At 48.9% G+C, this 25,287-nt stretch overlaps 10 protein-coding genes across 10 annotated transcripts; 2 read left to right on the plus strand and 8 right to left on the minus strand.

The window, feature by feature from the left end:
* Nucleotides 1-308: 308 nt before the first annotated feature.
* On the minus strand, nucleotides 309-1,644 carry F5147DRAFT_726949 (uncharacterized protein). The gene is given in 7 exon segments (XM_041439219.1): nucleotides 309-339; nucleotides 353-445; nucleotides 502-645; nucleotides 905-964; nucleotides 1,094-1,243; nucleotides 1,304-1,321; nucleotides 1,350-1,644. The coding sequence occupies 6 exon segments, from the start codon at nucleotides 1,513-1,515 to the stop codon at nucleotides 384-386; spliced, it is 600 nt and encodes a 199-aa protein (XP_041285526.1). The 5' UTR covers nucleotides 1,516-1,644; the 3' UTR covers nucleotides 309-339; nucleotides 353-383.
* A 49-nt stretch (nucleotides 1,645-1,693) lies between these two features.
* Nucleotides 1,694-3,174, minus strand: F5147DRAFT_726950 (uncharacterized protein). The gene is given in 11 exon segments (XM_041439220.1): nucleotides 1,694-1,733; nucleotides 1,744-1,889; nucleotides 1,948-2,091; nucleotides 2,145-2,168; nucleotides 2,223-2,276; nucleotides 2,304-2,381; nucleotides 2,428-2,454; nucleotides 2,520-2,563; nucleotides 2,591-2,653; nucleotides 2,717-3,038; nucleotides 3,063-3,174. 9 exon segments carry the CDS (start codon nucleotides 2,953-2,955, stop codon nucleotides 1,822-1,824), a joined length of 741 nt encoding a protein of 246 aa, XP_041285527.1. The 5' UTR covers nucleotides 2,956-3,038; nucleotides 3,063-3,174; the 3' UTR covers nucleotides 1,694-1,733; nucleotides 1,744-1,821.
* A 1,328-nt stretch (nucleotides 3,175-4,502) lies between these two features.
* F5147DRAFT_53897 (uncharacterized protein) lies at nucleotides 4,503-5,474 on the minus strand. The gene is made up of 7 exons (XM_041430206.1): nucleotides 5,446-5,474; nucleotides 5,250-5,396; nucleotides 5,128-5,187; nucleotides 5,050-5,077; nucleotides 4,940-4,997; nucleotides 4,667-4,890; nucleotides 4,503-4,612 (listed from the first exon to the last, which is right to left on the minus strand). Exons 2-7 carry the CDS (start codon nucleotides 5,288-5,290, stop codon nucleotides 4,556-4,558), a joined length of 468 nt encoding a protein of 155 aa, XP_041285528.1. The 5' UTR covers nucleotides 5,291-5,396; nucleotides 5,446-5,474; the 3' UTR covers nucleotides 4,503-4,555.
* A 1,945-nt stretch (nucleotides 5,475-7,419) lies between these two features.
* F5147DRAFT_781029 (uncharacterized protein) lies at nucleotides 7,420-8,562 on the plus strand (the record flags this gene model as incomplete). Its single annotated transcript, XM_041442556.1, has 3 exons — nucleotides 7,420-7,701; nucleotides 7,739-7,897; nucleotides 8,125-8,562. The coding sequence occupies 3 exons, from the start codon at nucleotides 7,420-7,422 to the stop codon at nucleotides 8,560-8,562; spliced, it is 879 nt and encodes a 292-aa protein (XP_041285529.1).
* Nucleotides 8,563-9,364: 802 nt separating this feature from the next.
* On the minus strand, nucleotides 9,365-9,797 carry F5147DRAFT_587693 (uncharacterized protein; the record flags this gene model as incomplete). Its single annotated transcript, XM_041432024.1, has 2 exons — nucleotides 9,365-9,504; nucleotides 9,635-9,797. Coding segments are annotated over 2 exons (303 nt in total), but the record flags the coding sequence as incomplete, so codon positions are not given.
* A 4,069-nt stretch (nucleotides 9,798-13,866) lies between these two features.
* F5147DRAFT_560625 (uncharacterized protein) lies at nucleotides 13,867-14,543 on the plus strand (the record flags this gene model as incomplete). Its single annotated transcript, XM_041430583.1, has 2 exons — nucleotides 13,867-14,264; nucleotides 14,315-14,543. Coding segments are annotated over 2 exons (627 nt in total), but the record flags the coding sequence as incomplete, so codon positions are not given.
* A 147-nt stretch (nucleotides 14,544-14,690) lies between these two features.
* On the minus strand, nucleotides 14,691-16,406 carry F5147DRAFT_781032 (CPSF A subunit region-domain-containing protein; the record flags this gene model as incomplete). The annotated part of the gene is made up of 8 exons (XM_041442557.1): nucleotides 14,691-14,903; nucleotides 14,962-15,073; nucleotides 15,125-15,222; nucleotides 15,275-15,782; nucleotides 15,833-15,911; nucleotides 15,963-16,035; nucleotides 16,094-16,159; nucleotides 16,221-16,406. The coding sequence occupies 8 exons, from the start codon at nucleotides 16,404-16,406 to the stop codon at nucleotides 14,691-14,693; spliced, it is 1,335 nt and encodes a 444-aa protein (XP_041285532.1).
* Nucleotides 16,407-16,697: 291 nt separating this feature from the next.
* On the minus strand, nucleotides 16,698-18,924 carry F5147DRAFT_781033 (uncharacterized protein; the record flags this gene model as incomplete). The annotated part of the gene is made up of 6 exons (XM_041442558.1): nucleotides 16,698-16,844; nucleotides 16,908-17,092; nucleotides 17,148-17,283; nucleotides 17,312-17,530; nucleotides 18,456-18,499; nucleotides 18,549-18,924. The coding sequence occupies 6 exons, from the start codon at nucleotides 18,922-18,924 to the stop codon at nucleotides 16,698-16,700; spliced, it is 1,107 nt and encodes a 368-aa protein (XP_041285533.1).
* Nucleotides 18,925-18,988: 64 nt separating this feature from the next.
* Nucleotides 18,989-19,678, minus strand: F5147DRAFT_781034 (uncharacterized protein; the record flags this gene model as incomplete). Its single annotated transcript, XM_041442559.1, has 2 exons — nucleotides 18,989-19,176; nucleotides 19,210-19,678. The coding sequence occupies 2 exons, from the start codon at nucleotides 19,676-19,678 to the stop codon at nucleotides 18,989-18,991; spliced, it is 657 nt and encodes a 218-aa protein (XP_041285534.1).
* A 1,640-nt stretch (nucleotides 19,679-21,318) lies between these two features.
* Nucleotides 21,319-23,837, minus strand: F5147DRAFT_764717 (uncharacterized protein; the record flags this gene model as incomplete). Its single annotated transcript, XM_041440727.1, has 11 exons — nucleotides 23,519-23,837; nucleotides 23,358-23,443; nucleotides 23,170-23,220; nucleotides 23,048-23,070; nucleotides 22,909-22,983; nucleotides 22,554-22,592; nucleotides 22,262-22,421; nucleotides 22,185-22,228; nucleotides 21,987-22,134; nucleotides 21,687-21,934; nucleotides 21,319-21,661 (listed from the first exon to the last, which is right to left on the minus strand). The coding sequence occupies exons 1-11, from the start codon at nucleotides 23,661-23,663 to the stop codon at nucleotides 21,319-21,321; spliced, it is 1,362 nt and encodes a 453-aa protein (XP_041285535.1). The 5' UTR covers nucleotides 23,664-23,837.
* Between the last annotated feature and the right edge of the window lie 1,450 nt (nucleotides 23,838-25,287).

The raw sequence follows: 25,287 nt of genomic DNA on the forward strand, positions 1-25,287 counted from the left end.
GCTGTTGTTGGGGAATGGGCGGGTAGAATACATCGAATGGTATCATTTTATCACCTTATTCAATATCCAGTACAGTTGCTTGATGTGCTGTGATGTATACAGTACTTTGTACGATGTGAATGAAGGACTTGTGTTGTCGACGCCGCACGCATGGAAATCTAAAGCGGCACGACCGGCACCTGCTAAAATTCAAACTCCGTGCTTCGCCTGCCAAATTTCTCCGAGATCGACCAGCCTGGCTTCACCACTCGACTTGTCCGTGGTAATAAGCCAGGCTGGTCACGAGCCTATGAGGTGGCTGCACTTGATTTCAATGTTACCCACGACATAAAAATTCATCAATCCTACAAGTTCTCCCAACAAACGTACGCATCGTAACCAACCTAGACCGTAAACCGATCAAACCAACTCACGATTCCCCTAGCGCTCTCCTCCTTCGCCCAGCCTGCATCAGCATTCATTCAATGTCTTGCTAATAAGAAACGAAACCAGGCTACTCACGTTGCGTGTCAATAGCAGGATCACCCCGTACAACAAACCCATGTTGGACGCCTGAAAACACCTGGAAATAATATGTGGATTTGCGAGCGACCATGATGTCTTCGGCACGTCGACGCGAGGCCAGTGGGAATGTGTGCTCTTCCTCTACATAAAAGAATAATAGTATTGGGAATCGGCTTAACGGCGATCATGAACATCTGTAGGAAGAAACTTTTACCTGCGCATGAGAAAAGGAGAGGTCCTGCGTTGATGCGATGATTTGTGTTTGGTTAAGGCACCTGGATGATATGTTAAGCATAAGAAGCGTACCGTCAAGTTTCGTTTTCATCGAGGAATGCGGGGTGAGCCAGTGCTCCTACAGTTCTCACGTGGGCATCTTCTTGAAAGCTGTCGAATCACTTACCAGCAACTACAGCTCCATCAGAACAGAAGTCCACGACGAATGAGGCTCCAAAGCAATACCCTGATTACAGGAATTCAGCGTCGTTTGGCGCGATTCTTGTATTGACATACCGACAGCGCAGTATTTGGTATTCTCCCTCCCTGTACGCATTTCGGTGACTCAGAAGTGACCGGAAACAAACCAACGTACCGTATTTTCCTTTCACAGCATCTAGCCAAGCGGGGAACGCATCGATAGCAGGTTTGCGAGAATTGTCGATCCACGCCTGGCGATCACAATCAGGCAAGTGGTTCGGCACGGAGTCGCCAAAGAAATAATCAGCTCCAAGTACGATATAGCCTTGTTCCATTCAAATCTCATCATCGGCTCACAATGTACAATGTTGACAATGGGACGCACCACAGGGCGCGAAATAATCTTGGATTATTGTTAACGAAAAGCGGACCCCATACGTCTGCTAGGAAGAGTATCACTTTCTGTGTGGCAGCAGCAGGATCGGGGATGTATGTTGGGATTTCACCGAGGTCCTCAACGCGGCCAACGGGTGTGCCTATGTGTTTTACACCGGAGAAGCAGCAACTACCAGGGGCGGAGGCGAGTGTGGGGGTCATTATCGATATTCTGTGTAGAGATGAACGCCTGGTCTTCGTGCGACCTTTATATCTTCGGAGTAGAAGAGGAAGCTTGGGCTATGAACAACACATGATGTCCTTTATGATCGCCCGACCTCAAGAGCCATGTGGATGCATTTCAACAAATGATTTCATGAGGGATAATCATAGCTAGTTCCAACCTTCGAGAGTTCACGGAAAGCAAACAAGGTCTGTCCCTGAAAACTCATTTGAAACAATCCAGAGTAAGGCCACAATATGAGGATGATTTACCGAAACAGTCTGATTTCAAAATAACAGCACATATCACTTGCTACTCGTAAAGCGTTTGAACCATCCTACCATCGCACGTTGGCACTCTTCCTTCGCCCACCCTATCAGAAGCAAGAGCATTGAAAATTCAAATCACTGAAAAAGGCGACAAATACTGACTTTCAGTCTCGATTTCTGGATCTCCCCTTGTTCCAAAGCCGTGCGATACACCGCTGGATATCTGAAAACAGTATGTTGCCTTCTTCTCCACAAGGATGTCTTCAACGTGTCGTCGGAACGTCGCTGGGGATGCAGAGTCCGTTTCTATGGGGTGGTATGAGTGAAGCACGCTTCAGAGAACCAGAAGACATGTCTACCTGCGCAAGAGAACAACAGGGGCACTAATTGCATAGCTTGGTCAATGCTGTCATTGAAAAGCATAATATGGAACCTGCCTTTTCTGGCTCTCAGAAGCTCCTCGGTCAAGCTCGTAGGATGGGCCACAGCGGCTAGTAGATGATTTTGCATTCAGACACCAAAGATAGAAAGATATGTTACATACCACACGATAGTAGCTGCAACCTGAAAGACGTAGGGCGCGCCAAAACAGAAACCTTGATCCAGTATGAAAGTAGCAATCGTGAGACTCGGCCTACTTACCGACGGCACAGTATTTCACATTCGTTCCTTTATATCGCGGCTTATTATTTCGGTATGCCACGTATGCTGGGAAGGATGATCAAGGATCGTACCAAACATTTCCTTGACACCATCCACCCACTTTGGGACGCTAGCCCTCGCTTGCTCGACGGATTTTGTTCACCATGTTGAGCGATCAAACCCAGGCTTGTTGAGATGCAGATGAACAAGATCACCAAAAAGTAATCTATTCCAACCACGGTGAAACCTGCCTTCCTGATCAATACGCATACTAAGAAACTATACACACAGAAACTTGCCCTGGGAAACGTAGTAATCTTGAACCAGTTGAGCATTGATATAGAATGGCCCAAAGACATCCGAGAAGCATAGGATGACAGTTTCTACTGTGGACGCAGCGGAAGCTTGCGGAGCAGATAGGTATGTCGGTACGCCAGCGATGGTAATGCTTTCACCCTTGGGTGTACCACTGTGTGCGACTGAAGTGAAACAGTGATCTGTCAATGGGCCTGCGAGTGTGGACGACATGGCTCTTGGCAAGGAGATGAGGCCTTCAGGCGTCAAGTGGGCAAATCATGTGGTTTCCTTTCGAGCTTGTGTCCCACGCCGCGATTCTCGGTAACTCTCCACACACCCAGCGTCGGCGTCCCATGCAAAGGCTGATACTATGTTTTGATAGTGGGCGTTTTTGCTAGTACTGGTTACCCTGCCAAGACGACACTTACAGCGCTTTAAATTTCGTTTAGGGCCAGCCGCAGGGACAAACTCAACCAACGCACGCACGCCCACCCCGCGCCATGTCACGTGACTTCTTGCAGAGGTGAATCGCGACAAGATATCTCCACTTGCCGCTAGTAAGCTTACACTACTTGCATTGTAGGCTATTTCACTGACGAGTACGATAATTGCAAAAAATGCTACGAGGCACCTACTTTTTCAACTTATAATTGCCAGTTGTGGCAACGTCGAACTTGAAGTTGACGGCGAGTTGGTGTCACCGTTCTTACGACCAATCCTTCTAAGTTTTGGGGAATTTACCCGGCGGCAAGCAGTGAAACAATGTATAATTTACTGACGGCGCTTGTGTCGCTTGGTGTTTCAAGTAGCTTATATTCTTCAGAATGCCAAGGATGGTCCTGCAGTAAGGTGCGTCGCAACTGATTCAGTGACCGATATCTACTAGTCTCAAGTTTGAGCCGAATACTTCTTGTATATAACGTCTAACCAGTGTTCACAGCGTCGTGCATCCCTAGGCATTGGTATTTGCGTCATGGCTTCACCAGGTATCCCGCTGGATACCGCCGCGGCTGTCATCGTGTCATCAGTGCTAGAAGGCATTTTATATGGTGTGTATTGCAATGAGTTTTCCCGTCTCATGTCCACCAAGCTAGCGTTCTTTAGGCTTTTCAGTTCGCATGTTTGTAGGTACTATCTGGATAATCACCTACAAACGTCGTACATGCGACCTCAATCGGCCAGCTGTTGTAGTTGCCACCCTAATGTTCTTACTGAGTACTGTGGTTAGCGTCTCGCCGCTTGCATCCAGTGACATTCGCTGAAGCTTCCCAAGCACGTGGTCGTAGGTATCATTCGTATCGAAGATGGACTAGTGAAGCATTGTGACACGTTTCCAGGCGGCCCAGTGGCGTTTTTTGCAGGCATTTCCGAAGAAACGTTTGTAGTCAAGGATGCGATACTCGTCTTACAAACTATGCTTGGCGACGGTGAGGTGGTGGGTTCAAATTTTGATCTGCAAGCTATGCAGTCTTTGCACAACATATACAGGCAAAATGATACTACATCCTTCTTGGCTGATAACTCAAAAGTGCATACATTAGCATAATAATCAAACTAGCTTAGTATATATCGTGATATGTCCTATTCAACCAGCTTCGGCGGCCACTAAATACCTCACGAGATTATAGGGAGCCTTACCTTGGAGTTCTGAGCTTATCTGGCACACGGAGAATGTGTTTGGCTCCAAACCTCGATGTTGAGGATATTTTGAGAGCCTGATCTCGGGTTAAGCATGCAGTACATCAGAATGCAGAGGTAGTAGTCGATGTATAACCTACGGTCTCAAAAGTCTATAAGAGACAGGCGGACAATATACATGCATTACAAATTATTAAGCTGACGAGAAAGAACTTATCTCAACTATGATGACAATCGGTGGAGGCCGTGGCTAAAGGGTGTCATTTAGTCCTCTTCCTTGAAATTCGATAAATTAACCACAAACCATGTCAATCTGTACAGGACGAGTAAAATCCGCTTCATCGTCAAGATGTTTACATATATTCTCCCGGGAAGCCTGGAGTTCCTCCACTTGTGGCACCCTAATGTGCGGCTCCGGTCGGTAGAGGAATTGGCGCGTATGGTGCGTGTTGACAGAATCGATATTGTTCGCATTGCCCTGCAAGGAGTATCGCGCATTCAGGAGTGCGAGAAACGAGCCGACGTATACTTGAAATGGTAGTAGTCAGCACCGTCCTCAGAGAATGCGTGGTCATACATTTAGCTACTAAAAATCTAACGCCGAGAAAGATAAAGTTGTTTGGCATTGCTGCGCACTGCAAACGACCCTTAGAGACAAGGTAGACAATAAGATTATGTAGACCTTACTGTGACTATAGTTGCCACTGAACCTATACTGCACAAAACCTCAATCAAGGTATAGTATAGTCTGGATGGACGAAATACCTTGTGATACAGCCTGTATTAACGGTGTAAGTTATAAGCTTGTTGATGAAGGAATCCATCCTTAACACTCAACATCAACTTGAATATACCTAGATCCTGACAGTCGACGGATCGTTCGTTACCTGAAGAACCCAGTGCGGGGGGTAGCGAGAAAATACCACATTTATGATGCAATAAGGATATCGACAACAGTAACCGTGCTCAAAGCCGCGTACTAGTATGCCGCCCACTCTACTCTAATCAAGTCCGAGAGCTGATGACACTGATACCTAATCATGGTTAGCACCTCGCGAGAAATTGAGCAGATGGTTCACTCACAATACCCAAACAAGGACCGGGTCAAAGTGAAGATGATGAGTCAACGGTAGCAACACCATGACCAGTATGCTAAAACCCTCACCGATGCTCAACTGTCAACACCTAAAAGAATCTCTCGATCGGCGCCGGCTTTGTTCAATCTGCGCTGACAAATCAAATATCAAAGTCCGCAATTATATGCGGCAATTGTAACGCCCCATCCAGATTACATAATCTTCGCCTTTTCTTCTCAACTTCCATCGTCGTCGAACGCTTAGCGTTCGGCGTCAACGTCACCAACAAACGCTTAGCGTTTGAGTTTCGCCTCCGGCACGCGGTTGAACGCCTAGCGTTTTTAACTGAACGGATCTTTTCATCGTCGTCAAACGCTTAGCGTTTGACGTCGAGACCGCCGAACATGAAGTTGACGTTGCATGTCGACTATCGTCGACTGCGCGTCTATCATGATCATATTATTGACTCTGGATGGACACTATGAACTTGACTCAGACCTTTTTGTGAGTATATATGAGTAGATTCCCATCTTTATTTGACCTCCTGAAGTATAGCACATATGCAAGAAAACATAAAATATGTTCCCATTTAATTATTTCTAGGTGGACAGACTTGGAAAAATGATTCCCTTGCATTATATCATACATATATATACTAAACTACTTATATATGCACAGGGATATATTGTGGTATGGTGGTGAAGCTGCAATGATGTGGGGGTGTGTGAGAATAATTGAAATTGTGGGGTGTAATGGGAGTGAATGATATATCATCATGTGTGGGACATTGTGATAAGCTGACTCCAGGGATATATCACCACTGGGTTTCAATGGGAGTAAAATGATATATCATAATATTGACAGTATAGGCTGATGTGAGAGTGCAGAGGGTTGAAGCCTTTTTGGCTTCAACCCATGAAAGGAAACAATGGAGACAGCTCCTTGTGGTTGCTCTACTACGGCGCGCACCAACAAGGATATACTACTAAGAAGAAGGTGCGGTTAAGGCCGAATGAAACGAATCAGTGCGAGACTCCAGTATTACACAAAGCGCGACTTATGAGGTGCCACATGCGCAGGTCGACGAGCCGCAGTTGATAGAGAATGAAGGCCACCAAACCAATATCCATATGCTCATCCAATATCGCTTTGAAGATGTCCTCGAGATGTATTTCCACCGCAGGGACCTTCCTTTGAGGAGACATTTCCTGGGGACCGCCATTATTCACTTAACGGGACGCTGAGATTCCTATTAGTTATCCCGCCGGATAGAAGGTAAAAAAGCAAATGAAATTTTGAGAAAAAAAGACGCGGAACACTGAAAGAACTGAACGTGCAGTCGACGATAGTCGGGCATGCAACGTCCGAGTCAAGTTCATAGTGTCCATCCAGAGTCAATAATATGATCATGATAGACGCGCAGTCGACGATAGTCGACATGCAACGTCAACTTCATGTTCGGCGGTCTCGACGTCAAACGCTAAGCGTTTGACGACGATGAAAAGATCCGTTCAGTTAAAAACGCTAGGCGTTCAACCGCGTGCCGGAGGCGAAACTCAAACGCTAAGCGTTTGTTGGTGACGTTGACGCCGAACGCTAAGCGTTCGACGACGATGGAAGTTGAGAAGAAAAGGCGAAGATTATGTAATCTGGATGGGGCGTTACAATTGCCGCATATAATTGCGGACTTTGATATTTGATTTGTCAGCGCAGATTGAACAAAGCCGGCGCCGATCGAGAGATTCTTTTAGGTGTTGACAGTTGAGCATCGGTGAGGGTTTTAGCATACTGGTCATGGTGTTGCTACCGTTGACTCATCATCTTCACTTTGACCCGGTCCTTGTTTGGGTATTGTGAGTGAACCATCTGCTCAATTTCTCGCGAGGTGCTAACCATGATTAGGTATCAGTGTCATCAGCTCTCGGACCCTAGTGTTCAGTACTAAGAGTTCCAAGTCCCACCGGACGGCTACATACCAACCATGGGCAAGGACCGACGTATCCTTCCTCCCCCACATGAACTTATCCGCAACATCTCTTTACCGACACCGTCACAACCTGTCGCTGGCCCGTCCTCAGATTCTGTCAGAACGTTCGACTATCCCCCTCATGCCTCACCGGAGTCACAAGCGTCAACGAAGATGTCTATATCTCAATCCTCCACCATACCAGCGCTTGAGATTATCGGCCTGCCTAATATGACGAGCCGCGACAAACGTCGAGAGCGCAACGGTCTGAGTATCATTCATGAAGATGCAAGCATCGTAGCCGATTATGAAACCGTGACTGGATCTGATGCAGGACGCCATCGCCATCGCAGCGAAAGACACAACGAAAGAGACAGACAGTGAAGCTACCAAGCACTCATGGAGAGACCCATCAAAGCAGAGGCTTGCTGACGAGCTGAGATGGTCTAACTCAGCCGAGCCTGAGGAATGGCATCGATATGGTGCAGACAAGGTTTGCTTCTATACTACATGAAACGCAGTTTGATTTGACGAGGGACACAGACACGCATGCAAAGTCCCCCCGTCCTCGCCCAACCCGCTTTCTCCTCTAAATTCAGATGAAGCTAACACACCTGCCTCGGCATCAGCGACATTCAAGGACGGCATCAAATAACCATCGAGCCCCCGGTAAGTGTCATTACTCTGCCCTAGATAAACGTCAAAGCTAAGCCTTGACAGTCCCGCCTTCCCTCTGATGCTCCGTCAAGACGTGCGTCCATATTTGGCCTACTCAGTCCCGATCACGCCAATCACCCGCTCCCTGTATCTGTGCTTGTTTCACAACGCGCCCCACTTGTTCCTACATTCCCTAACACTCCCGTCTCAGCGCCTGTCTCGTTGGTAGGGTCCATGTATGACATAGGACAGCTGCCAACCGGTGCACCGCCTCCAGGGGGTCCTGTCATTCCGTATATGAATGAGAGAGAAGCACCCTCGCAACGTAGTTCACTTTACGCAGCCGCCCAGGCTGAAGGCAGGCGGTCACAGACCCCCCAATCTTACGTGGCCTCCCCAGTCCCCACTGGTGTTTCCTACCCCGCACCGCCTATTTCCAGCCAAACGGCTCCGTACAGGGTGGAGGCAGTTCCTCGACGCATGAACGCCGGCCGAGTCTAAGCCAGATGGTGGGAATGACACCTGGCGCACATCCGCGGTCTCTACGACCAAGCGGTGGCGGGCTTCGCGTTCGTCCCACAGACAACGATCAAACGCATCAAGTAGCTCGCACCAGTCGTTTACGCATTATGACCCAGGGGTGTACAGTATTTGGCGAGTAGCGAGTCATTGGTTTCTCGGACGGACGCGAATACGGCTGCGAATGGGGGTGGGCTGAGGAGAACCTCATAGATGCCTATTACGTTCCCTCCATTTTGACATAGGAAAACGACTTGGACGGTTTTTTGTCGCTCGGACTGTCTTTCTTGTTGAATCTTGAGCATGATATCTATTGTACCACGAATCACTAACACCGAGTAATCAACTAACTAGTAGGTCTGCATATCCGCCACTGTTGTCTTCACCATTGCATTTCAATATGAATCAATTATATCATCATCAGGACGTATATGGCAGGGAGATCCCCATCGAGAGGGTTATAGACGCTTCCATCGTTCGTGCTCGGCTCAAGCCTTATCTCCACCAGCCCCAGCGGCGCGCCAAAGCTCGTTAGTCCAGGTGTGATCGTGCCGCCTTCAAGGTCCACGATATCGACAGCCCCTTCTGCAAAATCCGAGCATTGATCAACACACACCGCTCGGCCATTTCCACGCCCACTGATCCCACCTTCTCAGAAATACGCGCCACCCCAGTCGAGCCTCCACCTTTCATGCAAAGCCCCGAGACGTTCACAAATAACGCCCCTTTTACGTTCCGAGGTTCAAGAGGGGGAATACCCTCATGCGCGACGGCTGCCACCTTCTCAGAATCGAAATCGGGCGTGCGTGGGGACGTGGTGGGCCCCTTGGCGACCGGGAAGGGAGAGCTGAGGGATACCATCAATGTAGACCCGAGTGGGCGTTGCAGCAAGTGAGAGTGGATGGGAGGACCAAATCACAGTATCTAGTTCCGATTAGACAATTAGACGGATCTTTCATATATTCAGACTGCGAGCATAACGTACCGGCATCATATCCTGCAATCCAACCGAAACCTAAATTCTTCATCGAACTTATATAGTAGTCTCACATACCTGCTTTGAGCATTCCACTCTGATGGCCCATCCCCATGGCAGTAGCAGGAGTATGATACGTACCGGAGAGGAGCGCGAGTGCGGGGTCAAGGCCATAATAGTGCGCATGGGCGGTTTCGTTCAGGAGGTAGCGGGAGTTGACAACCGGGTGGTCAGACTGCAAGTACAAGTTAGTTGGAAGCGAGATCGAAGTTTCATGATGGAAGTGAGTGAAAACAACATGTGTTAAGGATAGAGCGAAAGATCAGTAAATCATGATCATTATGTAAAATATACATACGAGTTGCGTGATTTCAGACACAGGTAGTACATGTATAGAAGAGCACGTTGACATAGCATAAATAAAGAAGGAAGTGAGGTGAAGGAGGACATTTACCTTCATAACAACGTTGATTCCATGCTCCGCCAGCACACGCAGTGCGAACTCCGATCCTCGATATGCGTTGCGTTTCTTCCTTCATGCAAGATCAACCGCATCAGCAGATTTGCAGAAGTCAATCCATACATACGTACTGGAAGTTGGATGCAAAGAGTGCTATAGCAGGTGTGCCTCCCTGGTGGAAAGGAATGACATTAGAGGAAGTTATGAACGTCCTTAGAGCACATCGACAAGGGATTCCCATTGCAGGTCTTCAGGAAATGCCTTTCCCGCGAGGTCGTCCCAGGAATTAGACTCTGCTTTGGCGCAGAAATCGTCTTGAGCGTCGCGCAACTTTCGGGCATGTTCCTCTTTCCCTGATCCGGCAGGTTCAGAAGGTTATCGATGTTCACAGCGTGGGTGACCGCTGAGCGCTGATCGGTCGACCCCTAGGATCGTAGATTTGCATTTTCACATTGAACTCTGTAGCGTGGCCGAGCTAAATGGTGCGTTCATTTGCTACTCGACGATAGCTGACGAGGTTTGTGTGCGGTACGCTGAAAAGTCAAGACGCTCACTACTCGTTCATGGATTTAATTTAGGGTCGAGTGACACTCCTTGAATGGGCTCTAGAAGTCCAACTTGACAGTTGTCTACCGTACCGCAGCGTTCCTCGATCTCGCACATACTCTAACGTTGTATTCGAACATTCGGCTTCGTTGTTAGTGGCCGCTTCCTCATTACAGGGCTCGGTTTGCTTCCTACGACGAAGACGGCAGCATTATTTGGGAGCCTGATGGTTTGCGTTCCAGTATCATGTCCGAGGCATCCTTATCTGACAATCATTCAGGGAATGGCGTTTCTTTCCTTTATGCCGACTGCTCGACGCTCGAGCTGATTTCGCCGGAACGTTGGGTTACGATGGATGGGTGCGTTTGCTCTTGATCGTAACCTCTTTGCTGGGGGAGATCTGGCCATTGCTAGCGAAGACGAAGGCTATTTGCATGCGACCCTTCCGGTGAGTTACCTCGGTCGTAGCACGATGAAACTGTAATCTGAGAATTTCAGTTTGTGATTGAAAGATCTCGAGTCTAGAGGATGTCAGCATTTGTTGCGCCACACAGAGCTTCGCTCGACCATCATGATTGTTCGGCGCACGAAAGACGAGCAATTCATTCCTCAAGCAAAATTGGCGTCCGGTGAGGTTCGTATTCTATTTGCATCGATGATGTATCTTATTCGATCAGCAGGATTTACGGATGGATCCCTATCAACACTCGCACAAGCTGTTCTCAAACGACTGCAACTTTTGCAAGGGCGGTTGACACGAAATGCGCAGCACGCTGCTGGATTGAATCCAAAAGCCCACCGGCGAGTTTTTATGTACTTGCACTGGGTCCTCCATCGATAACTCCGTTAGAATTGTGCGAAATGACGCCGCGTCCAAGCCTTTGTCGAAAAATGTCCTGGATGGCCGACTGCTCACCGAATTACAAGGCTTGGGTATCAGTCGCCAGAATAAAATCGTGCGACAGATTGACACAGAGAGAGCTCTTGTGTTGCATGACCCGTCTTCTCTCATCGTTCCACGGTAGTGAGAATTTTGGTATCTGTTGTTCTGACCTGCAATATATCGCAATCCCATCGATGTTGACACTGGAAATCTGCCATCAAATCAGTGCATTATCCACTCTGTAAAGTTCATGGAGACTTTCTGACACGGTGCGAGAAGCAATCTTGGGATTACTCACCTGCGTGGTCGGTGGAGATCAAGCCATCCTATGAGCTTGGTCAAATACCAGGCGGTGAAAAGATCGTCGAGGAACTTCGGATGTCGTGGGATGAGCTACTTAATCATGGAGATGAGCCATTCGGTGAGTGGCTCGCTCCTTGTTCATGCACGTGCGCCGACGTCTCGTAGATTTATTCTTCCCACCCGCGCTCGGCGTCTACCCTTCCCACAAGCTGTTGTACAGGCTTGCGACGATCAGGGCGACGCCCTGTTTGATGCGAGTGACACTGGTATCCGTCCTGTTAGCTTTTGATGACAGAATGCGAACTGTAGCCCTCGTAGGCTGCAAAATCACCCGAGACACAAATGCGGGCCACGCACAATTTGCCGCATACGTAAACGGTGGAGACATTGAGCAGCGGTACGCTGAGCGTGATGGTCAATTTCAAAATGATTGATACCTGCATAAGATGCGCCTCGATGCAATTGCAATGGAGCTTCCTTCATCAGAAGGGTCTTGGTATTCCCGGATATTCCATTGGCTAGGGCTTCTTCGAAGAGCAACGCAGTACCGTTTTTGGTATATGTGGAGTGCGTCTGTGCTTCTAAGGGAAGTCCTTCCAGATGCCTGGTCACGCATTCCCTTCTCAGATAAGGCAGCCGGTCCGCGAGGCCAGGCCCTCACCAGCTGCAATAGGTGGATAAGCCCGCGCTTCCAGATGCCTGCAGAATCGAACTTCCGGCTAGAGATCGATCTCTGGAGAGCTACCCTCGGCTTCCGCGCTTGGCTGGGGTGGGCCGTCAGGTGCCAGCGCAGTCCGCTGGAAGATTCGGTCCGGAGACCAGGATGAGCCGCCGGAACTACGGATAAACAGGTTATAAATGGGCCTATACCCTCCCAGGGCGCGGGGCAGTTTTTTTTACTTCTCTGACTTCTCAGCCCATGGCCCCAGCCAAACCCGAAGGCAAAGGCAAAGGCAAACCCAAACCCAACCAAACCCAAACGTGCTAACCAGCCCCAGGGAAGCGAGGAAAATTCCGAACAGAAAAAGGTGAGTTAAAAGCATCGGGCAGTGCTGCGAGCCTTTAACAACTCGGCCAATTAAAATCATCGTCGCTAGCTTCCACGATTGCCGCTGGATGCAAAGGTTGCCCAGCCCCGCCTGGCTCGACTTACTACGACAGGCCCCTCATTCACTCGCTTCCGGTCCTCGCCAAAGCAGGAACAAGAGATTTTCAAGCAGGCAGCCCATCGGGCCCGACTATTCAAGGCCCTAGCACCGGTTTTCAGGGCTCCTGCCACCTTGCAGGAACTGGAAGGACGCCCCAAGAATTCGGCTGAAGGCATCAAAGCTGCACAAGCCGCGGTCCGAGAGCTGGAGGCCGCACCTACTCGCTATAGTTCCGCCCGTTGGATAGACCGACTGGGTGTCCCAATTGCCTACTATTTATCGTCCCGGCTCCGACCAGGCAGCCTGATGGATGGCGAGGGCGGCGGCGAGATGGAGGTGGACTGTGAGTATGAAGATGGTAGTGAAATGGAGGTGGGGAGTGAGAGTGAGATCGAGGGCGACAGAGACAGCGAAGATGAGGATGAGATCGAGATCGACGATGACAATGGAAGCGAGATCGATGGCCAGGACCCCAACCCGGCTACTGTTGAAGATCCTGATGCGGTGAGAATGCTTTATTTTACTCTCCCAGTGAGCTGGCTTAATTACTCCCTGTAGGCCGCGTTGAAAAGAAGCCAACCGTTAGAGGAGCAAAGCAGGCTCTGCGAAAGACCTGAAGATTTTCTTCCAACAAACGAAGGTAACCTTTTCAGAGACGGCCTGCTGGTGGGCGCCCCGCTTGACCCTCACGCTTGGTGCAAACTCACTTAATTTACAGCCTGGGGCCACGCAACGAATGCTAGAAGCCACACAAATGCTATCATCCTTCTGTCAGCCAGTGTTCCACCCTAGAGACGTTCGCCATCGACCAGATGATGAAGGGCCTGACGTTGGTGAAGGCCAAGATCCTAGGATCTTCTACTACAATGTGCCCTCTAGTATATCTGAACCCGCCGTCCCAGAGGTCCTTCCCTCCGGCCATCGCAGGCCTGGGGTTGAGGTGCCCGCTGCCTCTGAATTTCCACTTGGGGAACGCCGAGGGACTACCCACCTGGTTCATTCATGGCCTGCGCAAGGCCGCCCAGCAGCCAAATTTGGCATGACCCCTTCAGTGGATATGGTAGGCAAAAGCAGCGTTCAAGCCCAAGCTGTGCTTTGGTACTATCAGGCATCGGCCGGTGTGGCCCAGGCATTGGCTGGGATTTTTTCTGTTTGTTTCCCTAAATTTTATCTCAAGTACCAGAGGGCTTTTGAAGCAGGAGTTTGGTTGACGTCGGACCCTGGTCCTTGGCTAGGCCGCGCGGTTGTATTTAAGCTACAGGTATACCTGCATAGAGATGGCCTAGACGCCGGGCCTTGCGCCTGCTTTCCAATGGGCTTGTTCACAGGGGGGGAGGCCTACTTTCCAGATATACAAGCCAAATTAGCGTAGGTGGCTTTCTGGCCGGCACAGAAGGGCTGATTAATTTGCTTTTAAGATACCGACCTGGCGATGTATTGATATTTATGTCAGGCGCTTTATACCATTGTGTCGGTCAATGGTGTGCGCCTCCAGTCACTGAAGAAATGTTGCAGAAAGGCATTTCCACAGGGCGGGTAAGCACCGTCTTCTTTTCTCCTCAATCCAGTTTAGATGCGTTGGAGGGAAAGCCGCCACTTTGGGCTAGAAGGACTATGGGAGGAAAGGTCTGCGATGCCTATGAATTTGGTCGCGAAAAAGCTGAAAAGTTGCGAGCGGCTCAGAGAAAGAGAAAGAGAAATGGAAAGGGAAAAGGAAATTAGAAAACAAAATTACCAAAGATATATGCGACTGTATGAATTTAGCGCCCTATCAAGAATCGCTTACGCCGTAAATCAGTTGTTCTCGTTGAACCCTGGTCTGCGACCCCTAATGCTGAATCTTGATGACGAAGCCGGTAGCTGCGATCGTTCAAGGGACGCGACAGACGCGTGTCGTGCTAGTGGATTATTCTCTGCATCAAATTCGAGACGGAGGTGCGCAAGTCCGCCGCCTTGAAGCTCGACGGTGACCTCAGCAACTGTCGACCGGCCGACTTGTATGTGCCGCTAGATCTAATCGAATCCATGAGCAAAATCGTACCACGGTCAAGAAGCCTTAGCGTACGTCAACCTCGCCTTCAGCTAATAGCTTATCTTTCCCGCGCGTCTTATGGTCATAAATCGAGAGACACAATCTTGACATGTGTGCGCTGGCGGAAAAATCTAAGGATTCATTCCTAGAATAAAGGTCGAGAGGCGAAACTATGAACCAGGAAGGAAGGTCTTACCATTCTGGCGATGATGTCTTATTACTGTGCTTTATCTTGAACTCCTTGTCATCAACGCGCAGAACCTTTGCGAGTGTGACGAGTTTATACGGATCCTCCTACAAAACGCTCGTTCATAAGAGAAACATAGAATAGACGCAAACGTCGCACTTGAAAAGCCACAAGCCAGACACTCTTCGCGGCATCTCCGATCAGGAGAAGATTCTCCATCGAGCAGAGCGATGTAACGCAGACGCCAACTAAACGTTCATCCAGATCAAGAGCGCGAACAAAAATTCTGCAGGGATTATTAACGCAACGTTGCATACAGAGCAGCCTGTTTGCCTTCCGGCCCATAGATGACACAAGATAACCATTTATGCCGCACATAGCTGTCGCAGGGCCTTTCGCGTCGTCCCTCACTCGCAGCTTCAATTTGTACCATCTGTTCGGCGTCCAATTAGCATCGGAAACAACTTCAACAGCCTCGAAAATAAATCGGCCGAAGAGCATGGTGGACGGTGAAACATAACATACCGCTCCCTTTACAGCCAAGTCTTCTCCTCGGTTGATCGTCGTTTCCACAGCAATGCAATTCTTGCTCCCACTTTCCGTGCTCGTTGTTTCAAGAGAGACACAAGTTAGGGCGTCGACAAATTCATCGGATGCAAATTCGTAACTGGCCAATGCATCAACGCCGCTGCCAGTTACGATCAAGAGCAAACGCACCCATCCATCGTAACCCAACGTTCCGGCGAAATCAGCTCGAGCGTCGAGCAGTCGGCATAAAGGAAAGAAACGCCATTCCCTGAATGATTGTCAGATAAGGATGCCTCGGACATGATACCGGAACGCAAACCATCAGGCTCCCAAATAATGCTGCCGTCTTCGTCGTAGGAAGCAAACCGAGCCCTGTAATGAGGAAGCGGCCACTAACAACGAAGCCGAATGTTCGAATACAACGTTAGAGTATGTGCGAGATCGAGGAACGCTGCGGTACGGTAGACAACTGTCAAGTTGGACTTCTAGAGCCCATTCAAGGAGTGTCACTCGACCCTAAATTAAATCCATGAACGAGTAGTGAGCGTCTTGACTTTTCAGCGTACCGCACACAAACCTCGTCAGAATACAGGAGGAAATCTCCCTTGGACTCCCAAAGAGAACACGCAGTGAATGCGTAAACGACAGTATGTCCCGAGGGTACCACCCCTAATCCACCCTTATCAGTAGCTATGATCCAGCGTGGCCTATCACCCGTGAAGAAAACGCCGTCAAGGATACACTCCATATTTTGGGAAGTCATAAATGGAACAAATGTTCGCGAGATTCTCTTACGCTCTGCAAGCGCAGTTTTCTCCGTTTCCTAACTCTCTAGATTTCAAAGGTTTTCGACACGACTTTGTAGAACTTGACCTTCAAAAATGCAGTCCGTAGGCTAGGTAATGGACGATCTGCTTTTTTTCGGTGGGAGCAGGCGCCGACAAGGCTTCATAAATGGCCATATTTTCCGAATGCGAGAGAACCTGTCGCAAATCTTAATAGATGAATCACAAGACTGCTGATTAATTACAAACATATGAGGAACCAAAGACGTCTAGCCTAATGGTGCAACGAGAATTTGATCGATGTCAATATCCTGAGGCTTTATGGGCGGCTCTTGTGGTAAAGACAATGCAGCAGGAGAGTAAGTATATTCTCCAGTGGTCGAGAATACCACAGTCGACTTCGGTAGTGACCAGATCTATAGAAATCATATTAGCTAGCTTCATCCCAAAAAGTCAATGCCTGACGAAATCAGACATACCTTGTCACCCATTGGAGACATATCCTTGCATCGAATCTTTCCTCGCTCCGTTTCACCAATAAAAAGACCGATAAACTCGTCTTCTCGCAGGATAAGTACAAAGGGATCGCAAATACTGCATGATTTGATTTTTGCCCGAGGCAAACTACCGTCCATATCTTTGATGACTCGTCCTTCATCACCGCCTTAATTCCACCTTATTATAGTCACCAACGCAAAAAGTTCGTAGGAATATCATACCGGGCTCCAGCACACGGATAGCATTCGTCATGACATGTAATATAGTGGTGCGCTGGAAGAATGGAGCTGCGCTTATAGTTGTCCCGGGTATGCGAGTCGGAATAGCGACATCGGTCTTTGCGGCTCGGGTTGCTGTCTGCGGGGGTTTAGCGAATAAAACGTACCAAAAAAAAATCTACTACCCGCGAAACACGTAGTGTAGGATTAGCGTCTGTGCTAATTATTATCGCGTCAATTTCAGCTGAAAATGGGCCCATAGACTTCTCATAAGAGAGACCATTGGCACGTTGGGACTGGCGAACGGGAAGAGGCCATATTCCTCGTGCTTCTCCAAGTACATGCAGTTTCCGCTGGGTGCGTCGGAACTTGAAGGTCACGCTGTGCTTACATAATATTGTCAGTTGAAACGGTGGCAGTCTGTATTATGTAAGGTCATATCAACTCGCCTGGGAAAAGATCGCACTGTCCAACCGAGGACATCCAGGAAATGGGAAGTCTGTGTGAGGTCTGCGCAGACTCCGCGTTCAGGTCTGCATCTATGTCTGTGTGAAGTCTTTGTCAGTGTTACCCAGGAGTTACCGGGTGAGGTCTGTCAGCACCAAAGGTCTGTCACAATCTTACATAATCATTGATCATAGATGGCGGGAATGACATGATCAGACGGGGCGGGATGCAACGAGAAAGGTGGTGGGCAAACGAGAGAGATGGTGCAGAGGCTTTAGATAACATATCAATCCAGGATTCCATGCTAAGTCCTCAGATAACACACTTGCTGCTGCTCAAAGAATTGCACACATCAGGAAAACTACCATAAGTCATTCGATAAACGATAAACGATTTTCATTGGCTCGAGGGAAAAAGCGCGAGCCACTTATGTAATTAAGCCCACTCTTCGTCTGAATGTAGCGCGTGATCATCTTGCAAAGATATGTGCGGGCGCCACGCATCATCTACTAGGCGCGGTCTAACCAAGGCAATGCGAACACGACCACTAGTCAATATTTCAATGTCCGTGCATGACGCACATATACATACGTCAGTACATTCCTTGCGATTATTTTTCTCGGGAGGGAGGACCGATGAGCGTATAAATAGACATGCTAATAAACACACCAGTGATTTACTACGAAGGGGAAGACTAGTCCGACGACAAGGATACAAGATAATGCTACATCGTTCATGATCCTGACGACCAATGCATTGCGAAAGTGTCCATGAGAGTGTCTAGTGTTTATAAGGAAGGATGAGAGCTAGGAAGGACATCATGATCATGATCTGCATTTCTGCTTCTCGAAGAAGCCATCGAACGAGGGTAAGCTGGTAGCTCTTCGCTTGGCTCTCGGGAACAATCACTTGCAACTATGTGTTCAGCCCGATTATCTCCATTATCATGGCAATAACCATCTGGAGAATGGGCACAAGACGGATGCAGCTTTTCTAGCTCGTAGAACCGTCGGCGCCTTGCAACAGTGGACGGAGAGGTGCTACTATCATTGAATAACTGAAATGGTATGGGATCGACACGGGACGGGGTAGACGGAGATCCATCCCTAGAATTCTGTGTGGTACAAGAATCGAAATGTTCAGGGTGGATGATGAATGTGCCTCTACCGCTCAGAGGACTCGGAACGGCGATGTTGCGCTGTGCAGTTGAGGAAAGATTGAAAGGGGTCACAGATGATCTTTGTCCTGTGCGAGTTAATCGCACTATGATACAGGTTAGTAGGAGAGCTAGAAGCGCGACTCCTGCCACAGTTCCTCCAATGATGGCGGCCATGGTTATTGGGGATGCAGATTCGATTTCAACAAAGATTGGTTCAACCGACGGACTCGGGAACACGTCAATACTTGTCAATGTGAGAACTGGTGCTCATCGCGGGTGTAAGCGAGTAGGATGTTGGCGCGAGTGTCTGCCATGACAATGAGATATTTGGCGTGAAAGTTTGAGGTTCTGCTGAGAGGCAATCTCCTCCATCCATGCTGGGATTGTGTAGTCGATGAGACACGGGAAGACCATCCTCTGGCCGACCTTTTTGTGCTAGAGTTCAAACAACTATCGCACCAGAGACGGCCAAACGTTTCAGAACTTTGGGCAGTGCCAAAGTAATCATCGGTCGATCATGAGCGCTTGAGCTCCGTTGTTGTAGCTCTGCATCCTCATCATCTGAATAAAACAGCGGAGCGGAAGCGATTCTGTCTTTGCGAAGATGTTTCTGAGATGATCCGGCAGCCGGAATAGCTGCACCCTCAAGCAAGCCATCAAGAGGCGCCCCGATAACCGGCAAGTTCGAAGGACCTGGTACTGCATGTGTTTTGACTGAGCGCCTCTTTTCCGGGGACATCGGTTTATATTCGGGTTCACTATCAGAGTCTGTTATTTCGATGATTTCTTCAGCCCATAGACTTGGTACTGGTGGCGGTCGCGGTAGTATCCTTCGCTTTTGCGACCGAGGCTGCTGACTTTGATTACGAGTTACTCTGGATGTCGTAGGAAGTAGTTCGGGGGAAGAAGGGATGTCAATGACCTCCATGACGGTTGGACTTTAAGTGCGAGGAGCCACAACTGGCAAGTCAGTCGGGTTTTGCATTTATGTCTGAGCATAAAAATATACATATTGTCGTCAAAGGCAATTAAATTGCTACATTGTGGATTGTTCAACGTTCAGATACGGTCATTGTTGACTAAGCCACGCGCTGGGTGATTCCACTGGCAGATGTTGGTGATGGTGATATTCAATATCACCGTGACAGCACACCTTGATGGTAGTACCCAAGTATGCGTGTTCGAAATACAGGCATTGTCGATTCAATGGTTCACAGGTATGTCCGCCACATTGATAGTACCAAAGCTTCATTGCGCCGCAGGGATGCCGCTCAATGGTCATGAACAAAGCAGTATCAGTGTGGACCAAAGGTCATTCCCGGTAGCGTCTCCTAGGCAATTTCTCGTCCAGCGCAAATATTCGGATGTGGAGACCTAACTATTCCAGCACTCGCTCGCACCACCTCACCATGTGACGAGGAAAGCCCCCGTAACAGGATCTTCTCTCCCGAGGGCCACGCACCCCATTCCTAGAGCTCATTATATACGCCTGCAAAACATGAGGTAAACATGCGTGCTTTTCTAGGTTCAATATTCATTCTTTGTTTAATGTTGCTCTGTAGCGTAATCGTGGAAATGCCACCAGCAGGACAAGGTATTCAAACAGCAGCCACCACCACCACCTCGTCAGCAGGGCCGCACTTCCGCGTCGAACATATTCCGGAGACTAGTTAATTAACGACTCCGAGTCTGGCCAGATACTTCCCGCGTCTCTCATGCACTTGACAAGCCTGTCTGCAGGCCCAGTTACTTCCTGCTCCCGCTAGGTTTCCTCTCTGTCAACTGAGCTTGAATGATTTCCTTTGCTGTGTATCAGAAGTGTGGAATTTTTCGACGCTCCACATGGAATCACCCTCGTCACGGTGTGACCGGCCTGCTCCACCAATCAAGCAACTTCGAGGATCACGCTTGCGCTTACGCCTTCGTTCCTTTATTTGCTAGACTCAAAGCTCAAAACTATTATTTAGACATGTCTCGTACCGGTATCACCTACAGGTGCAAACCCAAGGACACATCAAAGACACTGCAAGGCATTGCCAAGCGTGATCATATGGATCTTGTTTTGCAATAGTATTAGCAAGATCTATTCCTTAAGTGGCACATTTAGCGGGCGATCAGGTAAACACATCATTTGCATGACGGCAGTCCTGCCACCTCTAGCTTTGCTCGTACGTGGCATGTGGCACTATGGGAGATTGGATAACAAATGTGGCTGTCGGGTTTGATAAGAACACCGAGGACATACCAGCACCACCTGATATATTCGAGCGTGGACCGATCAATCAGCGCCATAATGCCATGGATGCCCGAGCCAGTTGCACGAAAATGAATAGTGGAATACAGCAATTATGATCTAGACTGTGATGATATCAGCAACGAGCCTGACTTTGGCTCACACACGACTCAGGGGATAACGACAGGGCAATACTGCTCAAGCGGATGCAGATACAATCCCATCATCAGCGTCCTATGCACTATGGTTCCCAGATCTTGGTAAGTTTTGGGTCTCGGCTGCACCACTGCTGCCGATCCAGGAACGCTGATCGGACAAATTTGCATACAGGAGGCCTAGGAGGGCTCCAATGGCTGTCCATCGACTGCCACGGCGGCTGACTCTTCAACTGGTCTAGAAGGTTGGCTTTGCAAGTACCACGGGGTGGAAGGGCCAGGCAATGGGGAAAGTAAGTCACTAAATATGGCAATGGATAACACAAACTTTTGCTGTTCGTGGCGTGGGGTAGAATCTTCCCTGACAGCCTGCTCAAATGCAGTTATTGAAGGTGCGGTACTCTGTGGCACTATTGTGCGTTTTGTTGGTGAAACGCTTGCGCCACGTTGGTAAGGTGACTCAACCCGACGTCTTTCAGTTGGGATCTCAGGCAACGGGGTGTCACCGAGATCATCGTCGGTACTGTGGGAAAAGCCCACCACAGCACGCTTTAGTGAGGGCCTTTGCTGGCGTGACATCCTGTGTTTTGGCTTTCATGGCGGACTTGTATGGAGACTTCTGTGGCGGGGTAGAAGGGCGAGTACGGTGTTTCGAAGGCGTCCCAGGAGAATTCATTTCTTGTAGCTGAGATTTGATGCGGCCGGCGACTATATCACATTCCTTTTCGAGGGCCTTTATGACAGATTTGAACGCAGGTAGAGCCATGGTTTTGACAAAGTGGTTTTTCTTGCACCCCTTGAACAAAATAACGCGAGTAAGGGATATTAAAAAGATATATCATGCAGACCTTCATGATCTGACATATCCAGTAAGATACGGTACAAGTCACCATACTGGCTTGATGACGGGTACGAAATACATCAACCTTGAGGATACTGCCTTCTGCTTCGCACATTGCAACCGAGGCTTTTTGTGACACTTCGTTATTATCCGGTCTATGAACAATTATCAGATGCCAAACAATAGTAATGGGGAAACAGTGCACCTTCTGATGGACGCCGCGTCTTGTTCTTCCACCGTGGCGTGCACCTTTTTGATGGAAGCAGCACTTGAAACACACACTATATATGCTCCGGAGAAACATATGAGAAAGCACAGCCTCAGGTGATTCTCCGACTTGCAAAAGCCAAGACTGGGCCTGACTCTGCGTTTCTCGTCGCTCATCCAAGTGCACTTCCAGGCATCCGATTCTGCGTGTACCTCGCGTCCATCAGAAGGTGCACTGTTTCCCCATTACTATTGTTTGGCATCTGATAATTGTTCATAGACCGGATAATAACGAAGTGTCACAAAAAGCCTCGGTTGCAATGTGCGAAGCAGAAGGCAGTATCCTCAAGGTTGATGTATTTCGTACCCGTCATCAAGCCAGTATGGTGACTTGTACCGTATCTTACTGGATATGTCAGATCATGAAGGTCTGCATGATATATCTTTTTAATATCCCTTACTCGCGTTATTTTGTTCAAGGGGTGCAAGAAAAACCACTTTGTCAAAACCATGGCTCTACCTGCGTTCAAATCTGTCATAAAGGCCCTCGAAAAGGAATGTGATATAGTCGCCGGCCGCATCAAATCTCAGCTACAAGAAATGAATTCTCCTGGGACGCCTTCGAAACACCGTACTCGCCCTTCTACCCCGCCACAGAAGTCTCCATACAAGTCCGCCATGAAAGCCAAAACACAGGATGTCACGCCAGCAAAGGCCCTCACTAAAGCGTGCTGTGGTGGGCTTTTCCCACAGTACCGACGATGATCTCGGTGACACCCCGTTGCCTGAGATCCCAACTGAAAGACGTCGGGTTGAGTCACCTTACCAACGTGGCGCAAGCGTTTCACCAACAAAACGCACAATAGTGCCACAGAGTACCGCACCTTCAATAACTGCATTTGAGCAGGCTGTCAGGGAAGATTCTACCCCACGCCACGAACAGCAAAAGTTTGTGTTATCCATTGCCATATTTAGTGACTTACTTTCCCCATTGCCTGGCCCTTCCACCCCGTGGTACTTGCAAAGCCAACCTTCTAGACCAGTTGAAGAGTCAGCCGCCGTGGCAGTCGATGGACAGCCATTGGAGCCCTCCTAGGCCTCCTGTATGCAAATTTGTCCGATCAGCGTTCCTGGATCGGCAGCAGTGGTGCAGCCGAGACCCAAAACTTACCAAGATCTGGGAACCATAGTGCATAGGACGCTGATGATGGGATTGTATCTGCATCCGCTTGAGCAGTATTGCCCTGTCGTTATCCCCTGAGTCGTGTGTGAGCCAAAGTCAGGCTCGTTGCTGATATCATCACAGTCTAGATCATAATTGCTGTATTCCACTATTCATTTTCGTGCAACTGGCTCGGGCATCCATGGCATTATGGCGCTGATTGATCGGTCCACGCTCGAATATATCAGGTGGTGCTGGTATGTCCTCGGTGTTCTTATCAAACCCGACAGCCACATTTGTTATCCAATCTCCCATAGTGCCACATGCCACGTACGAGCAAAGCTAGAGGTGGCAGGACTGCCGTCATGCAAATGATGTGTTTACCTGATCGCCCGCTAAATGTGCCACTTAAGGAATAGATCTTGCTAATACTATTGCAAAACAAGATCCATATGATCACGCTTGGCAATGCCTTGCAGTGTCTTTGATGTGTCCTTGGGGTTTGCACCTGTAGGTGATACCGGTACGAGACATGTCTAAATAATAGTTTTGAGCTTTGAGTCTAGCAAATAAAGGAACGAAGGCGTAAGCGCAAGCGTGATCCTCGAAGTTGCTTGATTGGTGGAGCAGGCCGGTCACACCGTGACGAGGGTGATTCCATGTGGAGCGTCGAAAAATTCCACACTTCTGATACACAGCAAAGGAAATCATTCAAGCTCAGTTGACAGAGAGGAAACCTAGCGGGAGCAGGAAGTAACTGGGCCTGCAGACAGGCTTGTCAAGTGCATGAGAGACGCGGGAAGTATCTGGCCAGACTCGGAGTCGTTAATTAACTAGTCTCCGGAATATGTTCGACGCGGAAGTGCGGCCCTGCTGACGAGGTGGTGGTGGTGGCTGCTGTTTGAATACCTTGTCCTGCTGGTGGCATTTCCACGATTACGCTACAGAGCAACATTAAACAAAGAATGAATATTGAACCTAGAAAAGCACGCATGTTTACCTCATGTTTTGCAGGCGTATATAATGAGCTCTAGGAATGGGGTGCGTGGCCCTCGGGAGAGAAGATCCTGTTACGGGGCTTTCCTCGTCACATGGTGAGGTGGTGCGAGCGAGTGCTGGAATAGTTAGGTCTCCACATCCGAATATTTGCGCTGGACGAGAAATTGCCTAGGAGACGCTACCGGGAATGACCTTTGGTCCACACTGATACTGCTTTGTTCATGACCATTGAGCGGCATCCCTGCGGCGCAATGAAGCTTTGGTACTATCAATGTGGCGGACATACCTGTGAACCATTGAATCGACAATGCCTGTATTTCGAACACGCATACTTGGGTACTACCATCAAGGTGTGCTGTCACGGTGATATTGAATATCACCATCACCAACATCTGTCAGTGGAATCACCCAGCGCGTGGCTTAGTCAACAATGACCGTATCTGAACGTTGAACAATCCACAATGTAGCAATTTAATTGCCTTTGACGACAATATGTATATTTTTATGCTCAGACATAAATGCAAAACCCGACTGACTTGCCAGTTGTGGCTCCTCGCACTTAAAGTCCAACCGTCATGGAGGTCATTGACATCCCTTCTTCCCCCGAACTACTTCCTACGACATCCAGAGTAACTCGTAATCAAAGTCAGCAGCCTCGGTCGCAAAAGCGAAGGATACTACCGCGACCCGCCCCAGTACCAAGTCTAATGGGCTGAAGAAATCATCGAATACCAGACTCTGATAGTGAACCCGAATATAAACCGATGTCCCCGGAAAAGAGGCGCTCAGTCAAAACACATGCAGTATCAGGTCCTTCGAACTTGCCGGTTATCGGGGCGCCTCTTGATGGCTTGCTGAGGGTGCAGCTATTCCGGCTGCCGGATCATCTCAGAAACATCTTCGCAAAGACAGAATCGCTTCCGCTCCGCTGTTTTATTCA

This window comes from Suillus discolor (genome assembly GCF_016758755.1).
Source record: "Suillus discolor strain FC423 chromosome Unknown F5147scaffold_122, whole genome shotgun sequence".
In the NCBI taxonomy this organism is placed as follows: Eukaryota; Fungi; Basidiomycota; class Agaricomycetes; order Boletales; family Suillaceae; genus Suillus; species Suillus discolor.

Bases quoted from the DNA above. Each gene is read 5' to 3' on its own strand.
- F5147DRAFT_726949 (XM_041439219.1), bottom strand. From the start codon at position 1,515: ATGACCCCCACACTCGCCTCCGCCCCTGGTAGTTGCTGCTTCTCCGGT. The intron at 965-1,093 runs GTACGTTGGTTT...TCCTGTAATCAG, and splicing joins TGCTGTGAAAGGAAAATACG to GGTATTGCTTTGGAGCCTCA. The intron at 446-501 runs GTGAGTAGCCTG...ATGCTGATGCAG, and splicing joins TCCTGCTATTGACACGCAAC to GCTGGGCGAAGGAGGAGAGC.
- F5147DRAFT_726950 (XM_041439220.1), bottom strand. From the start codon at position 2,955: ATGTCGTCCACACTCGCAGGCCCATTGACAGATCACTGTTTCACTTCA. The intron at 2,455-2,519 runs GTACGATCCTTG...CGCGATATAAAG, and splicing joins TGGTGTCAAGGAAATGTTTG to GAACGAATGTGAAATACTGT. The intron at 1,890-1,947 runs GTCAGTATTTGT...TGCTTCTGATAG, and splicing joins TCCAGAAATCGAGACTGAAA to GGTGGGCGAAGGAAGAGTGC.
- F5147DRAFT_53897 (XM_041430206.1), bottom strand. From the start codon at position 5,290: ATGTGGTATTTTCTCGCTACCCCCCGCACTGGGTTCTTCAG. The intron at 5,188-5,249 runs GTAACGAACGAT...TTGAGTGTTAAG, and splicing joins CCCCGCACTGGGTTCTTCAG to GATGGATTCCTTCATCAACA. The intron at 4,998-5,049 runs GTAAGGTCTACA...GGTCGTTTGCAG, and splicing joins CAGTGGCAACTATAGTCACA to TGCGCAGCAATGCCAAACAA.